General features: G+C 42.6%; 1 protein-coding gene across 1 annotated transcript in view; it reads right to left on the bottom strand.

The window, feature by feature from the left end:
- LOC122811654 (glucose-6-phosphatase 2-like) overlaps positions 1-21,725 on the bottom strand; it is a 111,070-nt gene that overhangs the window by 47,954 nt on the left and 41,391 nt on the right. The window contains exon 4 of the mRNA XM_044083645.1: positions 13,216-13,331. Coding sequence (XP_043939580.1) covers positions 13,216-13,331 — 116 coding nt within the window. The remainder of the gene's footprint in view (positions 1-13,215; positions 13,332-21,725) is intronic.

The raw sequence follows: 21,725 nt of genomic DNA, 5'->3' as shown, positions 1-21,725 counted from the left end.
ACCTTCTTCAATGTCTTGTTTATTTTCTTTCTCATCTAATTTTTTTCTATTTCTACTACTTCTAAAATGTCTTCTCTTTGCTCATTTTCTTCTCTTTTTTTTATCCTTACTCATATTTTTATTTTTTCCAATCTATCCATAGATGTCCAGTTTTGTTAATTTCTAACATTTCAATTCACATGTTTTGCTTCATGTCCCATTTTACCACAAATGTAACATTATTATTTCTTCACAGTTATCAAATGTCCTTTTCCACAAAAACATGTTTTGGGTCATCCGCATTAGTTTACAGTACCCTTATTCCTCTCTACATTTACCTTTCTTGGTATATGTATATTTTTTTCTCTTTTAAATTTTAACTTAATATTATAATCCCAGCCACCAGTCCATAAACCCTTTTTGTCAAACTTTTGCAGGCTCCAGTACTTCTTTACATAAAGTTTTCAAGCGTCCTTTTAAAGTCTGTCCTTCTACCTCTTTTCAACATTGTACATTAATTTTCTTTTTTGTTTCCCTGTTAAATGGTTTATCACAAAAAATATTTCATGGATTACAGCCTCTTTTTTTCATATTCTCCAAGAAAATTTCCATGGAAGAAACAGTCTCAGATATAATGTCACAAAATGTCTTTTTGTTAATAAGAATAAATGCTCTTACCTCATGCATTTTTACACCCAAATGCGCTATTACATTATTCTACACTTCATACCTGTCCATTTATTTCTCATCTTTACTTTGAATCCTTACCTTGTACTTCAGATTTTCATTTTCTTCTGCCTACTTTTCTGCTACTCCCCTTTTGCCTTCTTTTAATTTCTCTACAAATGTTTTCTTTTCCATCTCACCACTATTCTCCATAATGTCCCCCAGGAAATATCTCCTTCAATTTCTGGCTCACGTTGCATTACAATTTCTTTAAGAAAATCAACTGGAGGGTTGTAATTATTCATCCATCATTGGCTGACTCATCTCCATCAACAGATTTCTTTGAAACATCTCTCAGAATCCTGCAGATGGTCTCCTGTCTCAATATTTGCTTTCTTCTCCATTTCTTTCACCACACCATCACCTAATTCTCTCTCTCTCTCCACCTGCCTCCCTGTTTCGCTTGGCTGTCTCTGCTCCTACAAAATGGGTCCTGCTCTCAACAATGACGAGTAGGGGAAGTTCCCTGGTCAAATCTCTCCAAGTCAGTATGAATGTCACCTCAGGTCTCCCTTGAAAAGAGGCTATTGATATAGTGGGACTATCCTGGTCAGCAACGTGTAAATAAATAAGTAAAGCTGGCAAGCTTCTGTTTTCTAGTATGGTCAAAGAGATACTGACCACATACCAAAAGCTAGCCACACAATGGGCACATGCTAGTGAATGGAAGAGATTTGCATACTGTGCCAACAAAGAAGAATCCCTTATTCAACAGGTCCTACAGTACATAGCACAGTTGTTTAGCCTGGGCCTGAGATACTCACCCTAAAAATGCCCCTTTGCTCCAATCTCCAGATGTCATTAACACAGTCCCTCCTTGGCTACTTTCACAACTGAAAGAGATTTTGTTAGCTGGGGTCAGACTCAGCCCTGGACCAATGCCTGGTTAAGTATCTGGCTTAGAGTCACTCAGCAGACAAATGAAAGCCATGGGTATTAAACCCCAGCCGACTGTAGAATGTTTAACAGCTCATCTGCCAGACCAAGACTTCTTGAAGGGCACTTTCTATTTTGTGACCACCAATGGTCCTGCAGTTTACTCAGAGGATTAAGGCTCTGAGCTGTCAATGATCTGCTTCCTGTGTCAGTGTACAGGATATGATTCCTTCTACCTCCATTTGTCTACTGTGTCACTCTGAACAAGTCACTTAACCAGCAATGCTCCCAGAACATCCCTGAAAAGGACCTACCTGGTGGGCTTACCCAATTAACAAATGTGTAAAATAAATAATAATGATAATAATAAAACTTGGGACCATGTTCCCCATGGGATATCATCTGCTCACTGGAAATAAAGATCTGATATTGTTAATCCTCGTTCATTCCTTACGTGTGGGCATCGGTTCCGACCTCAGAACCGAACCGGCCATCTTCCAAGCTCGCGTCTGCTACAAACTCTCAAGCTAAAACTCTTACCCAGAACTCCCCTCTCCCTGTTAACTCAGATTTAGTTTGCCGCATCGCCATTCGGTCGTGTCAAGCTACTTCTCTTGAGCTAAGTACAATATTTTTCATCATACTAAATTCTAAAACAACCTTTTCTCACAGAAAAGTTATTAGATAGTTTTCTCTTTATCTTATCGCATTTAGCGACTATCCTTTCTTGAATCTTTTCAATTCCTTTCCTCCTCTTTACCGTAAGGTAATTGCTTTTTTACCATCATTGGTAAACCCCCTTTCCTTCTTACCTTCGGGTAATTCTTGTACCGTTGCTGGTATTTTTTCTGGTTTTCTTTCTTTCTTTCTGTCATGGCAGATAAAAAAGGTAGTCCAGGATTTAAAAGATGTTCAGATTGTGGCCATATATTACCTACTTTGGATGCACATTCCCTGTATGTCTGTTGCTTGGTGTGCCTAATTTAACAGTTGACCCGCCCTGTGGGATTTGTAAGAATTTCTCTAACAGGATGTTGATTGAGAGAAAAAATAAATTGATATTGAAGGGGCTACTTAAATCTCCTTTTTCAGAGGCTATTTCTGGGTCGGAGTTTTCAACCCCTCCAAGATCCCATAAGATAAAGAGTGATGAACATATAAAGGCTACGTCTCTTCCTTTGTTCTCTTCTGGGGACTCTTATGAACCAAGACCCAAGAAAGCTAAGCTTTCCACTTCGGATTTGACTTCTTCGGCCCCAGCGCTTTTGGTACCTAGACCTTCGGCACCGAGGCTATCGGTGCCATCTGTGACTTTGGCACCGACTAGTGTGCCCTTTACCGTATCAGTACAGAGGGGCTCCTCAGTTCAGACTTCTTTACCGGCACCAACTGTCCAGTTGATGCAGACTGTTACGACGTCGATGGATTTTTGCGACGCCCATTGCCCTTTTGGCTCCGACAACTTACCTGGTACCGACTACCCTCTCAGCACTGACAATTCAGTTATCAGCACCGATATTTTCGGTTCCAGCCTTAGCGCCGACAACCACTTCGGTACTGACCTTATCATCGGTGCACACCATGACTTTGGCACCAATGATTTCCTCTGTGCAGAAACCTGTAGTTCAGTCCTTTACAGCCCCGTTATTTTCAGTGCAAACCTCCGAGGTGGGCACTGAGCTTGTTCCATCTTTGGATAGATCTGACTCCTCCTCAGCCGTGTCCGTGAAATCCACTAGAAGCCTCTCTGAACATGACGTGTTGCGTCTTGTGGATCAAGTGCTTTTGACTAGAAGTATCCCATCCCCCAGGACCTATCCTTCCTTGGAAGGTGATTACCCTTTACCAAAAACCCCTACTTATTCTCCTCCTTCATTGCCTTTGAAGCTCCTTGATATAGCACAGTCTTCCCCCTCTATGGTTCCCTTTATGGACCTCACTAAGGAGCCGCAGTTGCCTTCATGGCAGGAGAGTTTTGCTATGACCCAGCTTAACTTAGTTATGTCAGCTGTGGCGTATGTAATTTGGTGTTTCACAGCAATCCAGGGACACTGAGTCAGCAGGCTGAGCCACTTGAGAGGGGTGACCCCTGTCCTGGACACACTCACCCCTCTTCAGGTGGACCGGCCTTCCAGCTAATGGAGAAGGCTCTGGCATCGGTTGGCGATCCTGTGCTATCACTCCCCCTGCCCTCCTCTGGACCGCAGTGTACACAAGTCACTCCTAGCGGACACTGAGCGCAAGGGCCTCAGGATATATTCCCACAGGAAACCCATTTTACGTTGTCTTCCCCAGCTTCTCCCTCTGAGGCAGTTCATCAAAAGAGCTCGTACAAGATGAAGCACATGGACTCCACAGAGGAGTCCCTTACTGAAGGCACAGACTTTGATGATGAGGAAGAGTCCCCTCACTTACCCTCTGAGGTATCCTTTGGTGATATTCTTGAAATTCTTAAACAGAGAGGTGACTGGCAGCCCTCAAACCTGACCCCTGAAGAGTCTGTGTTCCTGCAAGCCTTTCTCACCTAGCCCCCTACCTCCTGGGTCTAGCTCGTCGTGCAGTGTGCGTGGAAGACTCATGACACCGTTGACGCCATTCCCCGGAGGTCAGATAAAATTTTGTCCCCTCCTGCTACTGATCCCCATTGGTCCAAAGGTCTTCCTGTCAATGCCTTGGTGGTGGTGGCCGCAACTAAAAAGACCTGGCAGAAGAAGAAAGCCAGACTGTCCATCCACCCAACAAAGAGTCCTGGGCTCTGGACAGAATAGGGAAGCATACTTTTGCATCAGCGACCTTTGCAATCAGGTCCCTGAACTATATGGCACACTTTACCAGGCTTCAAAGAGATTTAATTTCTGAGCTCTCTAAAACTTTGGCTGGAGCTGTGTCTGATGAGGTCAGTGACAAAGTGGCCTCTCAGCTAGCCACCATTGAATCGATATCTAACTCCTCCATGCACCTGATATCTCACGCATCAGAAAGAGCAGCTAGAGTGGCGAGTTCAAGCATTGTTCTGAGATGACACACCTGGATGCGCTTGTGTAATTTTGTGGAACCCTTCAAGGCTTTCTTTCTCAATGCTCCCATCAAAGCCTCTTCATTGTTTGGACCCAAGGTTACAAGCACACTGGCCAGATGTGAACAGGACTGTAAGACCCTTTCTGCCGTGAGTGTCCATTATTCTTCCCCTCAACGGGCTTTCTCCAGAAACCAGAAGAGTGGGAAGATATGGTACAAAAAGTCTCAGGGTCCTTTCCGTGACACACAGGCTGAGTTCTCCCCTAGAGGCAGAGGGGGAAACTCACAGGGAAGACACCCTTTTCAGGGCAGGGGGGTATGCACAACTAGGGTTCCATGGGACTCTTTCCCTGGCCAACCCTACCAGCGCTCCTCAAGAGCGGCCCAACTGCTTTCCTCTGGAAGTGGTTGGGAGTCGTTTCTCCTTGTACCCTTCTGCCTCGCTAACCATCACCACAGATTCTTGGGTACAAAGGATTATAACCAGAGGTTATCATATTCCCTTCGACCTTTGTCCCGCTCCCCTAACAAACTTACCCGATGTTCCACCTAGTCAAAGGGAAGAAGCAGCTGTAGAGATTTCAAAACTGCCAAGAAAAAGAGTCATCCAGATAGTCCCTCAAGACCAGATAGGATCCGGATTTTACTCAAGACTATTTTTGGTGCCAGAGGAAACCAGGGACTGGAGACCAATTTTGGATCTCAGTGTATTGAACAAGTTTGTAAAAGTACAAAAATTCCGGATGGTCACAATACAGTCTATCCTTCCGCTTTTGGAAAAAGACGATTGGATGTGCTCAATAGATCTTCAAGATGCGTACTACCACATAAAAGTGGACAGACCATCAAGAAGATTCCTTCGCTTCCATGCAGGAGCCAGTCACAAAAATCTAATCTCACCCCATCTCAGTCCACAGAATTCATAGGGGTCATCTTGAATACAAAGAATTGCAAAGCATCCATTCCAGAGCACAGAATTCTAAGGATAAAGCAACAACTGATCCCAATCCTTTCAAGAGAGAAATCCACAGCTCACTCTGTTCTACAGTTGTTGGGTTCCATGGCAGCCTCCATCACCATTGTCCCCCTGGCCAGGTTTCACATAAGGCTTCTACAATGGCTACTGCTCACCTAATGGTATCCCTTTCAGTATCCTCTTTCAGCCAAGATTTGGGTAACTCGCAGGTGCAAACAGGATTTAAATTGGTGGATGGCCCACAACCCGTCACAATGGTCTCGCCCCTTCTCCCTCCAACAGCCCAAAGCAACAGTGACCATGGACGCCTCCCTGATGGGGTGGGGGGTTATGTCAGGGACAGACAGCCCAAGGTACTTGGTCTGAAATTGAGGCCCATTTGCATATAAATGTTCTAGAGCTGAGGGCGGTGCTTCTGGCATTGCAAGCATTCCATCCCCTGCTGCCATCTGGGACTATTGCGATACAATCAGACAACATGGTGGTAGTCTGGTACATCAACAAATAGGGTGGAACCAAATCTTACCCACTCTGTCAAGAGGCCATGAGGCTATAGCATTGGGTGATGGCTACCAACTGTTTTCTTGTAGCAATGCACATTCCCGGGAGTTCCAACGTGATAGCAGACAGACTCAGCAGTTGTATTCTATAACCTCACGAGTGGTCACTGAATTCCTTTATAGCGACGGAGATTTTCAACTGCTGGGGTCTTCCTTGCTGCAACCTCTTTGTGTCCCCAACCAACTACAAATGCAGAAACAATTTTGCCCTGATTCCCAGGGACGATCTAGTCCATGATTGGCCTTCGGGTCTACTTTATGCATTTCCACCTCTCCCTCTCATTCCCCAGTTTCTGAAGAAAGCCCGCTGGTTGAAGAGCAAAGTAATCCTCATAGCACCATATTGGCCTTATCAGATTTGGTTCCCCTTCCTTTGGCCTCACCTGCTAGATCAACCATGGATTCTCCATCCAACCCTGGGGTTGATCTCCCATCCGCAGAATCTGATTCACCCCAACTTGGACAGTCTGAAGCTCACAGCTTGGCTCCTCCAATTCCCTTGATTGCCAGGCAGAATGATCTTTCTTTGCCAGTACGTGACATTCTTATTGCATCTCGTAAGTCTTCCACCAGAATTACTTATCTAAGCAAGTGGAAAAGATTGACTTTTTGGCTGAAAGAAAAAACAGTAGATCCTTTTTCAGCACCAGTGTCGATAGTACTGGAGTATCTAGCCACCCTATTTCAATTCATTCTATCGGCCTCTACCATTAGAGTTCATTTGGCTGCAATATCTAATTTCCATGATGGTGTCCAAGACCCCTCTCTTATGTCACACAAATTATGCAAGACTTTCATAAAAGGTTTGAATCATCTAAAACCCCCTTTTAGAGAACCTACTCAACCATGGGACCTGTCATTTGTCCTACAAGCTTTGACACTGCCACCTTTCAAACCAGCTTCTTCTTGCGACCTCAAATACTTGTCATGGAAAGCTTTGTTTTTGGTCGCCATTACTTCTGCCAGACATATCTCTGAGCTTCAAGCCTTATGCATCAAGAGTCCATATTTGGTTTTTCATAGAGATAGAGTGTCATTGAGAACTAATCCTTCCTTTCTGCCAAAAGTGATCTCTGAAATGTCCATTAATCAAACCATTGAATTGCCAGTTTTCTTCCCCAACTATTCAAACAAAGGAGAGTATTGCCTACATACCCTAGATATTCACAGGCAAATTTGCTTCTGCTTGAACAGGATTAAGGCCTCTTGTAAATCAGACCAGTTATTGTTGGCCTATTCTGGACCTAGATTAGGATGCGCTGTTGCTAAGGTCACATTGGCTAAATGATTGAAAGACTGTGTGACCTTCATTTATAGACATCGTAATATTCCATTACCTGCTACCATAAAGTCTCATTCTACAAGGTCGGTGGCAACTTCTGCTGTCTTCCATGCCAGAGCTTCTTTACATGACATTTGTGCAGCTGCAACTTGGGCTACCCCTCATACCTTCATCAATCATTACAAATTGGATTTGGCCTCCAGGGGAAGAGCATCTTTTGGTTCTATGGTGCTCAGGAATGTCCTTCCATGAGAGCCTCCCAGGAATAAAGGTAGCTGGGGGACTCTGTCCCACACGTAAGGAATGAACGAGGATTAACAATATCAGATAAAGAAGTTATGTCTTATCATAACGTTCCATCTGTATTGTTGATCCTCGTTCAGTCATTATGACCCTCCCTCCTTCCCCCTCCTGTGGCTTCTAGTGGATCTCACCATCCAGTTCTATTAGGTCATTTGACCAGAGGTAGCCTCTACCTTCTTTTGACTTGCAAACTCAATCTGAGGTAACAGGGAGAGGGGAATTCTGGGTAAGAGTTTTAGCTTGAGAGTTTGTAGCTGAAGCAAGCTTGGAAGATGACCGGCTCGGTTCCGAGGTCGGAACCGATACCCACACGTAATGACTGAACGAGGATCAACAATACAGATGGAACGTTATGGTAAGACATAACTTCTTTTTCTTGTACTGTAAGACTATTTCTCTCTGATCATCATTACATCTGCTACAAGAACCCCAGAGTTGCAAGCATTAACCTCCACCCCTCCAACCTTGTCTGGTATTTCACAGGGATAAGATCATGCTGCATACCAACCCATTCTTCATGCTGAAGGTAGCCACCAAAGCTAATCTTAAAGAGGAGATGTAATTCCTGGTTTTATCCCCAGCTACCAGAGAAACAGAGATAGAAGTCCTCAGACATGGTCTTCTTTAGAAGCCACCACAATCAGAAGTGCATTTTTCTCAGGATCACTCCAGCAGAAGATCAGAGATTCTGTTCTGAATGTTGCTAAGAGCACCCACTTGTTAACATATATGAAAGTTATGTCTCACCATAACAACAGATCTTTAACAAGTACAATATCCTTGGCAATACAACCCATTGACCCATCACCCTGACAGCATCCAGGAGGAATTCTCAAATTCTCCTTCTTTTGTCCCATCATAGATGGCTTCTACCTCCCACCTGTAAAGACTATACCTCTTTTGCAATCCAGTTACCACCCCTGTATTTCTTCTTTCTTTCAAGGTTATCTGATCTACTGGCTACTGCATTGCAAACAGCGACTTAGAACTGGAGATGTAGAAGGGGTCTTGAGAATGATGATGGCAGAAAAAAATGTAAGGAAGTTCCACATGCCAGGCAGCCCTAGTGCCTGTCACACTAAGTCTTAAATGTTGCCAACAATGTTACATTTTCTAAAGATTTATAATTATGCTAAGACATAACTTTCATTTATTACCATTTTAGAATAGTCCTGCAATGTAGCTGACCTCTCTCAAACTAGTTGTAGAACCAAAGCCAGTGCATACTGGAGTTCACAAGAAAGGCTGCATATATTCTTTTCCATCATAAAAATCAACACAATACCACCAAGTTTGTTACTAGTGAGGTTATTTCTTGATAAACCCTTCAGAAACATATGCTATGATCTTTATCTACAATAGGCAGTTACTTAAAGGATTTCAGCTATATTAAAAAATGTACAACTTTCTCTTCAAATATTTTTTATCGCAGTACAAGTCTAAATTTTGGGAAGATTTGCTCAAGCATAAATTTAGTGACTCAAAATATCATTTCCCTGGAGACATATGCATGAATTTTAGTTTTAATGCAATAACAATTAGCATGTATATATTCCTGACAGCAGTTTCACTTGTAAATTATGCCATTTTGTTTAATACTGCCATACTGGAAACTAAGTTTAATTCAAAATGTCAGATTATGCCAATGTATTTATGATTTTATGTGGTACACATTTGTCTGTGTTAGACAAGGAAATAATGCATATTGTGAGATAAATCAAAAGTCACTGACAGTGAGGATACTGTGAAAATATACAGAGGGGACACTCAGGCAATCAAAACATGGGTTGCATATGTAACCATCAGTTATAGCCAGATTATTGGCTATGTACTCCTCAGACTTTTGTGATTCAAAAATGGCCATAACAAAGTATTTTAACTTGTTTATACAAGCACACACTATCTCTGCAAAGCTAGATTAACAACATTTTTAACTGTGATTAAGCAACATCAGGAGTCAGACATTTTTATTCACAGGCTGCTTCAGTATTCAGTAGTTATAAGTGTCTTATTGACTGTGCACATCTCAGATGTCATTGACCAAATAAAAAAAATAAAATTATGGCAAAAGTAATGTATCTGTACTTGTTTCACACAAAGATGGCAGCCGTGCCAAATCATATAGGGAGTGTTTAACTATAATCAGATTGTAACTGGGTCATTCACTTGTATCCCAATCGTGCCTGTCGACCCACCAATTTCAGCCATTTTATTAACAGAGTGCACAATCCTCAGATGTCTTGGAGTGAAAATAAACAATAGCTATAATATATTTCAACATGCTTCATTCAAATATTCTAAAACAAAATATTCAGCATATTTTAGAAACAGTCCACTGCTACAATAATCTTTGAAAACATATCCATCAGTCCAAAACATGTAGAATGACCACAGGAACCACTAAATGCAGTTTAAAACACCAAATCCACATCAATTTACCATGCTAGCTTTCAAATATGATTTTTCCAGTTGATATTTCACTGAATAATACACTAACACTGCCAAGACAGATAAAACTGGGAAACATTAAAGCCACAGTCATGTATTTAAACTTCTTGCTGTTACTGAATGCATTAGCAGCAATTGATAAAAGTAAATAAATTGCTTATAGCAATACCCCCTCATTCTCAACATATCACTTACTGTCTTCTCCTTCCAAAGTGTGTTCAAGTAACAAAACATTCAGAAAACATACCTGATTCCATTGTAGTTCACTCTTTGTTCTAAAGGTGAAATTCTTGATATCCATGGCTCAAACATAAAACAGCTTGGCTATGATTGGATTATACATAATTCTGTATATGTCATAGTTCTTGCAAAGTGCCAGATGTTGAACATGCCAGATGCTATAGACAAGAGTATCTCACATCAATGACTATAGGCATGTTGCATAGACATCAAATGGAACACAGAAGCAGGCTGTGCACAGACATCAGACACTGAACACGTTTGTTGTGCAGCACAGCTCATATTGCTTGCCTGTCTTGTCCAATAATCTTGAGTACACTGTCGCTGTGACAGAGTGTACTGTTTCTGCACTGGCTGCTCAGTCCTGTGGTTGTGCATGATATGCCTAAAAATATTAGTTACAGCTGTCCTGCCACTACCTGCATAACTGTGTCTAAAGCTACAATATGCAATATACAGTTGGACCTGTACTGGCAGTTTGTAGCTGATTCACAGATTGTATGGAATAAGCAAACATGCATGCACAGACAGGTTGTGTCATAACACAAACACACATATGCAAATATATATGTCGAGTTCCTTCCCCGAATAACATAAAGCAGAGATGTTTGCAACACCATTAAGAAGCAGCACTATTGCTAAGTTTCTCCTACTAATATTATGGTCTTGCACTACAGCTTATGTGGCTTATCTGATAAACTTGGCCTCAGAAGGCACAGTGCATAGTAAATTCTATAATGGTAAGCCATCTCTATGGTATAGAGTGTTAAAGCCCTCACTGTGATGACTCTGTTAGTCCAGGACTAATTAGCAACCCAGATGCTAGAAGCACCAGCAGAGAAAGGTGAGAGAGAAATGTGGTTTTGGCTCACTCATTGCAGAGGGAGGGGAATGCCCTGATCAGTTGCTCTACTGACAACTAGTAGAGGATGAGTGTAAAGTCAGAGAGACAACTCAGATGAGTGATTTCTGTGGGTGTACAGAAGCATACATGCATCACTGGGCCTGCATTGTACTTCCTACTAAAGCAGCACACATCAGGCTTCTGGATGATGAGATGGTAAGAAATAATAGCAATTATTTTACTCTCTCACAGGATAACAGCCTGTGATCACTGACACCTGCCTCCCAGACCAATGTCAATGGTGCAGTGTAAAGACTGAGGGACTGACAAGTCCTAATATGGGGATGAGAACTTTAGAATCATGGAGTAGATCAGAAACCAAAAATAACATAAAAAATCTGTAGTGGTTCCCCAGCTTCAGACCATCCTTCATTAATTTTGGTTTGAGATCAGTACAGAATTTCTTATGCTATAATGTCTCACTGAGTTGCTATCAGTGTGTATATACCAATACTACAACACTCATGCTATAATCAACAAATTAGGGCCCCCTCTGACTAACACAGGGTTCAGGAGTATAGGAGATGTGTGGTGGGCCATGGGGTGTACATTTCTGACAAGCTACATACCTGATGGGGCATGTCTATATTTTATGGCAGCTACAGTGCCAGAGAGCATTTCAAGTGGGAGAGCTGAAAGTTAATGTCTACACAGGAAATAGTTTTTTGTGTGTGTCAGAAATCCCTCATCATAATTGTCTCTCTGACTTTACACCCATCCTCTACCAGCTGACAGTAGAGCAATTGACCAGGGCATTCCCCTCCCTCTGCAATGAGTGAGCCAAAACTGCATTTCTCTCCCACCTTTCTCAGCTGGTGCTTCTAGCATCTGGGTTGCTAATCAGTCCTCGACTACATGAGTCATCATAGTGAGGGCTTTAACAGTCTATATGTATGTTTGTGTGTGTTTATATGTTTCAGGGTAGTTTATTGCTCAGCCCCCCCATCAAATCAGCCCATTCATTCCCCCTTGATGGGATGAGGATCAGCTGGGAGAAGTCATCATTAGTGCAAGGATGATTCAGATTTTCTGTTAGAACTTTTTCCCACTGCACATTCCATAAGGATCTTTGCTGATGAACAGCCTTCCTTTTCCAGTATTAAGCATGGGGTGGTGGTTCCCATCTCCACCAAAGAAATCACAACCACCTAGTGTGCTCACCAAGCACCTGCAATACTTCCCTATCCTTGTTAGAGGCAAGCAGGCATGCCCCTTCACTTCCCTTTGTCCCTGCTTGGCTCATGCAGTGCCGGTGCTACTAATCGAACACCTGATGCCTGGGTTACAGTCAAGGCTCTATCCTGCTGCACCACAAAGCCATGCTGAGAAGGAGTTTGTATTAAGTACAGCAATTAGGGAAGATCATATGTGATTGTCAGTGATAAGGAATGAGTGGGCTGTACTCTATCCTTAATAGTTGATGGACTGTGTTCTGTGTGTGTGTGTATGTGTTTGTATATATCTATCCTTGAAAGTTGATGGACTGTGTGTGTGCTCATGCATGAGAGGCAGACAGAGAGACATTGGCATGTTATTCACACGAGATTACTTTCACCACACAGAGAAGCCATTTATAGAATGATGGTAGCCCTTCCATATAACAACAGCTTCTGCTAAACACCAGATTCATTGTCTGTTATGCATCTCAGTTATGTTAAATGACCCATTGATGTAGAAAAGGCTTCTTCTGTATCACTGGTGCAAAATGTTAATTTATGCAGGTCATGTTCAACATAAAATATAGCAGATTTGAACCATATAGTCTAATATATGCACATAAGTGTATATATATATATATATATATATATATATAACACACATTTTGCTAGTAAAGGAAGGATTATTTTATATACCATATTTTAAAAGAGAATGGGAAATATTTTGAGAAAAATAAAATCTTTACCTCCTATAATTCCAAGAATCACCTGATGGGGAAAGTGGGTTGCCAGAAATACTCTAGACATACAAACACAGAGCTGGATAACACAAAAGATGGACCAAAGAACAATCCAGGAAAGCCTGCAAATGAGATAAAAAGTTATATAACTAAGAGAGAAAAAAATTAAGCTTTTTGCCTGTAATTGCCAGTTTTCAGTAGTACTTTTGCAGCTCTAATTTATTAATTAATTCTAGGCTGTCACAGTTTCATTTTCCTTTTTAGCATGTGATGAAAATATGTGGTGTTTATTATTTGTGAGGGGAAGGCACCAAACGTTGCTCTTCACTGGTTCAGAACTGAATATTCTTAGTACATGCAGCTCCCCCACCAGCTTTGCTTAAGATTATTTTTGGCTATAGAGGACATAATTTAGGTATAACATACTTTTTTGTATCAATTAGGTTCATGACTGCGACTAGTCATTACTGAGCTCTTAACTGTTAACTCATTCCTTCCAGTACAACAAGGGAACCAAAAGGTTTGGATGTTGTTCACAATGCACGTACATCTGCACAGATAATATTGCTCAAATTATTTACACAGATAGGAATTGTAATATTCATTTAACCAAATAACGTGCTGGAAGGCAAAGTGAAGAGACAATGGACACCAAAATTAGCTTTTTCATTCCTTTTATTAAAACCAGAACTACTTCAGAAATATCAACACTCCAACATGACACTTGTTAAATACAAATTCAAATAATCACATGACTCAAAATGTCCAATAGCACAATTGCTAAAAGAGTTGTAAACAATTTAAAGTTGCAAACTCTTTAAAATGATCAACTTAAAGAGAACACTGATATACTTATAGAAGTACAAAAATTATTGTATAAAATAAAAATTCAATTAAAGTCTAGCTGTCTGTAAAACACACTTTATATTAATGGTCTCGTTGATATACTTATAGAAGTACAAACATTATTGTATAAAATAACAAAAATTCAATTAAAGTCTAGCTGTCTGTAAAACACACTTTATATTAATGGTCTCGTTCATCATTTTTAGTACTGTTGTAAGCATGCAGAATTGTGGCTACATGTCTACTCCATTGACTCTTCTTCTCAGCAAATAGTGTCCCTAACATGTCTAGTAAGGTTCTGTTGAAATGCTCAGGCTGAGGATCCTCTTGAGGATGATGAGTGGTGCGGCTTTTTTGGACTCCCAGCAGAGTGAGTAGTTCATGGACAAGCTTGCTCTCAAAATCGCATCCTTGATCAGAGTGTATCCTTTTTGGCAGGCCATAGTGTACAAAGAACTTCTCAACTAGTAGTTTGCCACTGTAATAGCTTTCTGATCTCGAGTGGGAAATGCTTGAGCATATCTGGTATAGTGGTCTGTCACTACCAGCACATTACTGATCCCGCCTTCATCTGGTTCAATGCACAGAAAATCTATATAGACCAGTTCCATGGGTCCACTACTTTCCATTTGACCCAATGAGGCAGCTCTGGTCAGCAGAGTCTTTCTCTGAATGTAACAAAGACATGTACAACAATAATCCTCAACATATTGCTTCATGCATGGCCTGTAGAACCTGTCTCATTCCAGACCCATAGTTCTGTTATAACCAAGATGACCATGTTCATCATGTAATGACTGGAGTACTACTTCTGTATACTTCTGAGGAATCAACAATTGACATTTTTCACTGCTGAGTGCACTTGGAGATCTCCTATACACTAGTCCATTCTGTGTCTGGAGTCTGTCCCATTCTTTGGCCAAAAGTCTTGCCAGAGGATGAATATCCGTGTGAAGCATATTAACTTGTTTCTTCTCTAAAGCAGCTACCACCAGCTGACCTAAGGGGTCTTCTCTTTGATCTCTTCTGAGTTCACTGTTACTCAAAGCTGGTAGCAATGAAGTCTGTAAAGTGACCAGAATACAGTAAGCTTGGGGTATGCTTGCTGCAGGCAGACCCAACTTCTGGGCCCAACATTCAGTGTGTTGATAGCAGGTAGCAATCTGACACATAGCTCTCATCCCTGGTGCTGGAATTTCCACCCATTCATCGTCGGGGTGTAAATCTCCCTGAGGTCTTCTGAACAGACCATTAGCACCTCCATTTTCTTGTCCTGGGCAGTATTCAAACTTAAATTATAGTTGCATAGAGCTGCCAGTAGCATCTAGCTTTGCAATGGTCTGGATGTATGTCAGAGGATTGTTGTCAGTCTGCACTTCAAATTCATAGGTTCATAGGTAGATACTAGGCTATCTGCCTTAGGGCATTTATAAGCCTAGCCAGAGTGTATTTGGCTTCCGCCTCCCTATTAGATTAGCCTACTGTGCCTCTGTAAAGTAGGTCACAGAAGGTACCCTTTTAAGATTAGATTACTGTGCCTCTGTCTAGCAGGGACACAGGAGAGATCCCAGGGGTGAATTTGCGATTTCCCATCCACGCGTCCAAATTTCGCTTGAAGAGGGTCAGCGAGGGGCTATGTCTAACATGAATTGGGATTCTATTCCAGAGTGAGGGGAGCTTCTGGGAAATGAATCTGTCCCTCTAGCATGTCCTATTTATTTTTGGGTTGAGGCTTAGGTCCCTGGAGCGTGTAGCTCTAAGGGACTTGGCTTTTTTGAGGTGGAGCATGTCCATTAATTCTGGGTTTGAAATGGCTTTGTACGTCAGGCATAGATCGCCTCTGAGTAGGCGGTAAGCAACTGAGTAGAGCTGGAGTTTCTTTAGTCGAGCTGCATAGGGCATCTATTTGTAGCCCATGATCCTCTTGGTGAGGTACTTCTGGGGTCTCTCCAGTTGCTGCAGGTGTCGGGTAAGGTACATTCCAAAAGGGGCATTGTATTCAATTATGGGCCTGATGACTGACGAGTAGAGGGGCACAATGACCTCTCTTGATCTAGATGCGAACCCTTTCGTGATAAGGTGGGCTATATAGAAGGTCTTTCTAACCACTTTGGCAACATGATTATCAAAGGCGAGATTACTATCTATGTTGGTCCCCAAATCTCTAATTACTTCTTCCATACTTAATGGATTACCACCTATGTGGTAATTTGTGGGCACCTTGTTTTTCCCAAAGGGGATGACTATGCACTTTTTAGCATTTAGCTTGAGGCCGTGGTTCTGGCACCAAGCATCCATCTCTGTTAGACCCTTTTGGAGGATGCTTGTGTCAGCTGGAGATTCGATTATGGCCCCCAGTTTGCAGTCATCTGTGAACTTTGTCAGCCATAATCCCCCCGTGTTAGCCTGAACCTCAGAGAAGTATATACCGAACAAGAGAGGTCCCAGAACTGAGCCCTGTGGGACGCCACTTGTAACTGGTTTGGATTCAGACATGGCACCTGCGATTCTGACCATGTGGGTTCTATCTCTGAGCCAGTTTGCAACTCATCTTGTGATATAGGGGTTGATATTTAAGCTGGTAAGCTTATTTATGATGCCCGAGTGGGGTATTGTGTCGAAGGCTACCTTGCCCTCATCTATGGCTTTGGTAACTGTTTCAAAGAAATAAACTAGGTTTAAGAGGCAAGATCTGCCCTTAACAAAGCCGAATTGGGTACGGTCCAGTGTCTGGAGGCTCCCAATGTCTTTGTTTATGAGTTCCATGATAATACGCTCCATAGCTTTACAGACCAGACTAGTCAGGCTTATGGGATGATAGTTTCCAGGGTCCATTGTGGCACCACCTTTGTGGAGTGGGACCACTGTAGCTGTACGCCATTCTTTGGGTACATATCCTGTAGTAAGGCTAAGTTTGAACAGTGACTTAATGTGAGGGTTCAGTTCTTCTTGGAGCTCGTGTAAGACACAGCCTGGGACACCATCCGGTCCCATAGATGCTGTGTTTTTTGCTTAAGAGAGGGAAGCTTTCACCTGTGCATCTGTGATGTCAGGGAGGTTACATTCAGTTGGGATAGGCGTTTGCTCCTTTGGGGGGGAAAGGGGGGGAGAAGTTTGCGCTGAATCTGTCTGCCAGGATGTTGGCTATGTCTGTAGGTTCAGTATATTTTGTACCGTTATGCAACAATTCAGAGCATATCTGGGAGTTTCCGCCCATGTTTCTGACATAACTAAAGAAGGCCTTGTGATTATCTTTAGTGTCTAGGGCAATTTTTCTTTCGAAACTGGCCTTTGATGATTTTATGAAGGATCAAAGTTTCTTGCTAATACTGAACACAGATGCCTTCCCTTTTTGGGATTTTGCTCTGTCATGTAGTAGCTTCCTCCTTCTGTTGTATAGCTTATTTATGGCCAGGGTCCACCAGACCGGTCTCCTGTTTTTGGAGGAGTGAGTCTTGGTTTTATTTGGGATAGCAAGATCCATGCATTCCTGCAGGTGCTCATAGAATGCATTTGTAAAGGATTCTGTGGATTGGGCTGTATTATCCTCTGGCCCAGGGGCTTTGAAGGATTCCACCTCAGTCTTGAGAAGTGCAAAGTTGGCTTTGGAGAAATTCTTTACAGTGATTTCCTTGGCTGGGGGTGGGGACGGGATGTGGATGTCCAGGGAAATTTGTTTATGGTCTGATCTTACCAATGAGGGATTTACCTCTGGTGTGGAACATAGAGTTCCCATGTTGGTGATGACCAGGTCCAATATGTTGTTCCCTCTTGTGGGAGTGGTGACCAGTTGTTCCATTGTGTTAGAGTTTATAAATTCAAGGAACCGTTGGGCGAGGGTGTTTGGGCTTGAGTAGTTTTCCCAGCCAATGTTTGGGTAGTTGAAGTCACCAATAAGATAGTGTTTGGAGAGACCTTCATATTCTCCAGTGTTCTCAGGAATGCCAAGTGGGGTTCCTGTAATAGGGAGGGTGTTCTGTAGCAGGCTACAAACTGAAAGGCAGTTTTGCCCACTGTTAGTTGCACGTGGATGGTTTCCGATGCTTCGTGCAGTGCCACTAACCTGGAGGTGTAGGTATCTTTGATGAATATAGATACTCCCCCTCCTTTTGTGCTTCAGTCCAAGTTTTGGGGCCGAAACGCATGGTATGAGTTATAACCTGGTAGTGCTGAGGTGCTCTCGGGAGCCTTGAACCAGGTTTTTGTTACTGCACAGACATCGATTTTCTCCATACTGAGGAGAGTCTCGAGTGCGTGCATCTTGAGGTTTAGACTTCTGGAATTGAGTAGCATTACCTTTAGTTTTTTTATCTTTGGGTCGTCTATGGAGGTGGGTTTGTCCTTTGAGCCTTGCCTAAAAAAGGCACTATGGGGGTGGCAAGAGCCTTGGCCAGTATACGAAAGCCTAAGGGTGACAGGTGCAAGCCGTCCCTAGCGAAGCAACGTGGCTTGTCAAGCATGTCATCCCAGGCTGACAGACACTGGATCCCCTTTGAATGACACCAATACTTTAGCCAATTGTTGAAACTGATCATTTTGTCTTTATACTGTGGCATCATTCTTGGTGAGGGCAAGATGCTACTCAAGGTCAGGGGCATACCAGCCTGGGCTACATGGTCAGAGAGCTCCTCTATGTCTCTTTTCATGTAGTCCAGGGAAGTACGTCTCAGGTCATTCACACCAGCATGGACAATGACGGAGTCATACTTGTACTTGCTTTGGAGTGACCTGAGTGCTTGCGTTATGTGGCGGATCTTGGCACCCGACAGGCAGCTTACAGTGACCTTCTCCTTGTTCAGTCTGGTGAGTGGGACGTCAGTGTGCCGGACAATAGAGTCCCCTATAACAAGTGTATTTGGTGTGTTGTTTGGCCTTATGGGCTGTGACTGTGAGGCACACTGATTTTGTGAGATATGTGATTTGTGGGTATTGTTGAGGGGTGGCTGTTGCTTGGATATCTGCTTAGGAAGTCTTTGCTGTTTAGGCAGATTTTTATTTAGAGCCTCCGAGTATGTTTTTGTGTGTTTATGCGTTGGGTATGCAGATGCAATAGGTCTGTGTGAGACTGGATTTGTGGTGTGGGTGGTTACCTTTTCCTCCTGACTGACTGTGCCAGTCTTGGGTTGAGAGAGCTCTGCCTCCAGTTTGGCTGTGTAACTGCATCTCTCACATGTATTAGAGTTTGTTGGAAAGAGGAGAGGGTTATCTGTGTACATAAGGCAATTGTAACATTGCCTCACAATTCCCAGATTCACTAGCTGGACTGGAGAGTAACCTTGAAACTGACCCTTGGACATACCAGATTAGTATAGGGAACTGTTTTTTTTTACTGATCAGATTAGGGAAGGGAACTGATTTTTCACTTGATCAGGAAGGACCAATCGGGAGTCTAATACTCATGAGAAGTCAAGGAGGGTGTAGTGCTTTAGTTAGTTAGTGTTTCCTTATAAGAGCTGAGCAAGTGCAGGGCTTTAGAAAGAGAATAGAGTGATTACTTTGAGAGTTTGAACAGTTCTAAGGGAAAAAGTGAAGAGCAGACTTTGTGGAGCCTGGGATAGTTTAAACCTGTTTAGACGGCACTGCTCGACGCTGCACAAAAAGAGAGTTGTAGGGTTTTAAGAGAGAGATCAAGGAGTTTAGAATTGACCCAAAATGGCCAATAAAACTACAGCTTCTAGGTAGTAACCACTCCTCCAGGGACAGGCAGGCTGTTCAGTGTTAACCACTCCCACTGGTGAACACAGAGACTTTCCTTTAGCCCAAGCAAGCACTGGCCTTCTAGAAACTTCCAAACAGTTCAGAACAGCAAATCTGTAACTGAACTTTCTTAACTTTCAGAAAGTGGGAAAAAAGCAAGATTTTTTTTGTCCACTACTGCCCACATTAAGGCAAGGAATTCCAACTTGTGTGCAGGGTAGTTTCTTTCTGTGAGGGATAAACTCTGACTGATAAAAGCCACAGGTCTCAGCTTCTTGACATACACCTGGTAAAGGACTCCTCCTAAGCCATCCCTGCTAGCATCCACATGTAAAGTGTATGGCTTTGTTGAGTCAGCATATGCAGGGGCATGTGTGAGGCAATTATTAAGCTGTTCAAATGACTCTTCGCACTCAGGAGCCCAATGACTCTAGATGAGTTCTTTAGAACCTCTCGGTCCCTTAGGTTTTTTCACAAGGATATCTTCTGTTTTCTCATCATTTCAGAGCAAATGGTTGAGGGGTCTTGCTATCTTTGAAAATCCTTCCACAAACCTTCTATAGTAATTGCAGAACCCCAGGAAAGATTGCAGCTCTGTGATAGTTTTGGGTCTGGCCAAGATGTCACCTCTTCAACTTTGCTGGGATCTGTGGATATTCCATTTTCAGACACTACATGTCCCACATAGGTCAGTGAAGGTTGGAAGAACTTGCATTTGTCCAATGACAACTTCTGGTCTTCCTTCTGAATCATGTCCAATACCTTCATCAGTCTTTCTTCTTGCTCCTCTAGGGTCCTCCCAAAGACAATGATGTCATCCAGGTGGACTAAGACTTCCAGAAGATGCATGTCTCCAACTGTACTTTCCATGATTCTCTGGAAAGGTGCCGGTGCATTTGATAAACCTTTGAGATAGGCGATCAAACTCAAAATATCCCAAAGAACTGATGAAGGCTGTCTTCTCTTTATCTTCTGGGTGCATAGGGATTTGATAGTATCCACTCTTTAAGTCTAGCACACTGAACCACTTGCTGCCCACCAGGCAATTTAGAGCATCTTCAGTCCGGGGAGTTATGTACTGGTCTGGAATGGTTCACTGATTGAGTACGATAATCAACACACATGCGAATTGACCCTTTCTTTTTCCTGACAATGACAATGGGAGAGGCATATGAACTTCTTGACTCTCGAATTATCCCTGCTGCTTTTAGTTTTTTCCAAATGTTTTCTTAAGTCCTTCAGGTCTCCTGGAGCTACTCTTCTGGAACGTTCCCTGAAAGACCGATCCTCTTTTACTCTTATTCGGTGTTCTGCACTTTTTTCACAGCCCACATCTAGTTCACTAGTAGAAAAACAATTTTTCTTTTTCATTAGTAGCTCTTTGACTCTGGTTAGCCACTTTGAAGGGCACAGAAAACTGGTCTCAGGAGAGGATGTAGTGTTGGGTATTCCTGGGTCAACTGAGGCATTAGCATTCTTCTGACAAGGTCAGTAGTTGTCTCCACTAAAATAGATGCTGAATCCTTTCCTTTTAGCCTGGGGCACACAACAGCGAGTGTTTCAAAAACTTCTGTTGACCGAACAACTGAAGTGGAAAATTCTAACTTGAGTGATACATAACCATCATAAGGGAACTTCATGTCACTTAGCCCCCAGATCTCCAAATCTTCTAACTTTTCAAGTGGCAAATGCTTTAAATATTTTTGGTAGAAGTCTCAGGTACAGAATGGTGATTTGTGCACCAGTATCCAACAGTGTTTTATTATACACTCCTATTTTTACTGACACGACAGGGGGACGGTCCCAGTAGGCCATCAGGTAGTTTCTGTTTCCGGTGCTGTTCAGCTGTATGGTAGTCAGCATGTGGTTGAGGTACCACCAGTTGACCTCGCCATTTTAACAGACAAGACTCTTGCTTAGTAATTCTTTGCGGTTTCAGATGTTGACATTTTGGCTGAAATGGCTTTCCAATT

The sequence above is a fragment of the Protopterus annectens genome, chromosome 9.part0 (genome assembly GCF_019279795.1).
Source record: "Protopterus annectens isolate FY-2018-M chromosome 9.part0, PAN1.0, whole genome shotgun sequence".
Lineage (NCBI taxonomy): Eukaryota > Metazoa > Chordata > Ceratodontiformes > Protopteridae > Protopterus > Protopterus annectens.
The sequence above is the reverse complement of the archived record's forward strand: the minus strand, read 5'-3'. Positions and strand labels throughout refer to the sequence as shown.